The following is a 1,216-nucleotide window of genomic DNA, read 5'->3' on the forward strand; positions in this document are numbered from 1 at the left end:
TCTTGGTTTGCAATTTCATTTTTGTTGGGCCAAAATGCATCAGTCTCGTGTAAAATTAATTGTTTGCTGAAAAATCATATTTTTTTGCCTAAAACTTCAATTTTTGTAAAACTAATTCATATTTTCGCTTGATGATTCAACAATACAAATAAACTTTTATTTATTTCTTGAGTGGAAAATATTTATTGGTCAAAACTTCGCCTGTTTGTTTTTAAAATTCTTTTTTTTATTGACATATAAGCTCTGACACTTTATATTAGTAACTGAAGTACTGTTTTATTTCGTTTGTACAAGATTATGTATCAAAAGTATTACAAGATTACAATGCCCGTATTTAAATAATAATAATCAATGAAAAAGACAATTAATGAAGAAAAAATCAGAGAATTTCAAAAATGAAGTTTTCGAACACCCTGTCTAATTCTACTTGAAATAACTGTTTTGATAGGGTTCGTCAGAAATGGGGGGGAGGGGGAGATCTTAGAGAAGACCTCTAAACCGTTACATAATTTAAGTAAGACCCCTCCAGTATATAATAACTTAAATTTTAGTGATTAATTAATGGAAACATTACTCAACATCATAAGAATGATAATAATTTTTATTTCTATTGCACGAAAAAAGTGGGCTGCGGAGGTGGTTCCTGAGGATGACTTGAAGGACTATTATATGTAAGTATAAAAAATGATCTCAATGTTATTCTTATTGTCGCTGACACAAAAAAAAACAGTTACTGTCAGTATTAAGTTGTATTTAATCATTTTTGTTTGATAGGATTGATATGGAGATGCACATATTTTTTTATAAAAAAGATTCTAAATCAATAAAAAAAGCTTATACGCAAAAGGGCGGGCTTGCAGCAATTAAAATTGGGCTCAAGGTAAGAAGTACAACTTGATTATTTTCAATACTTTCCTTCAGTAAGTGGTTATTTATTAGTTTTACAAAATACTACACAAATATGTTATTGCAATGTGAAAAAATACGGGGGGCAATTCTGTAACTTTTTTACATTAATTTATATTTCCGTTTTACCAAAGTTTACATTCGCTTTTTTTGAATTCTTTTGACGATTAGGATTTACAAAAGATTACTGACGTCAACTTAAAAAGTAAAAGTGCAAGCGAAAGTAAAATAATTACATAATCGTCCTGCACAGTGGCGGATCCAGGGGAGGTATTTAGGGGGCACCCCCCCCCCCCAAATAATTTTCTGG

General features: G+C 30.3%; 1 protein-coding gene across 1 annotated transcript in view; it reads left to right on the forward strand.

The window, feature by feature from the left end:
* The first annotated feature begins 588 nt into the window (after window positions 1–588).
* The window catches only part of LOC117170889 (carbonic anhydrase 1-like), a 6,020-nt gene continuing 5,392 nt past the window's right edge, over window positions 589–1,216 (forward strand). Inside the window, exons 1-2 of the mRNA XM_033357933.1 lie at window positions 589–671; window positions 775–880. Coding sequence (XP_033213824.1) covers window positions 589–671; window positions 775–880 — 189 coding nt within the window. The remainder of the gene's footprint in view (window positions 672–774; window positions 881–1,216) is intronic.

The sequence above is a fragment of the Belonocnema kinseyi genome, chromosome 4, assembly GCF_010883055.1.
Source record: "Belonocnema kinseyi isolate 2016_QV_RU_SX_M_011 chromosome 4, B_treatae_v1, whole genome shotgun sequence".
NCBI lineage: Eukaryota > Metazoa > Arthropoda > Insecta > Hymenoptera > Cynipidae > Belonocnema > Belonocnema kinseyi.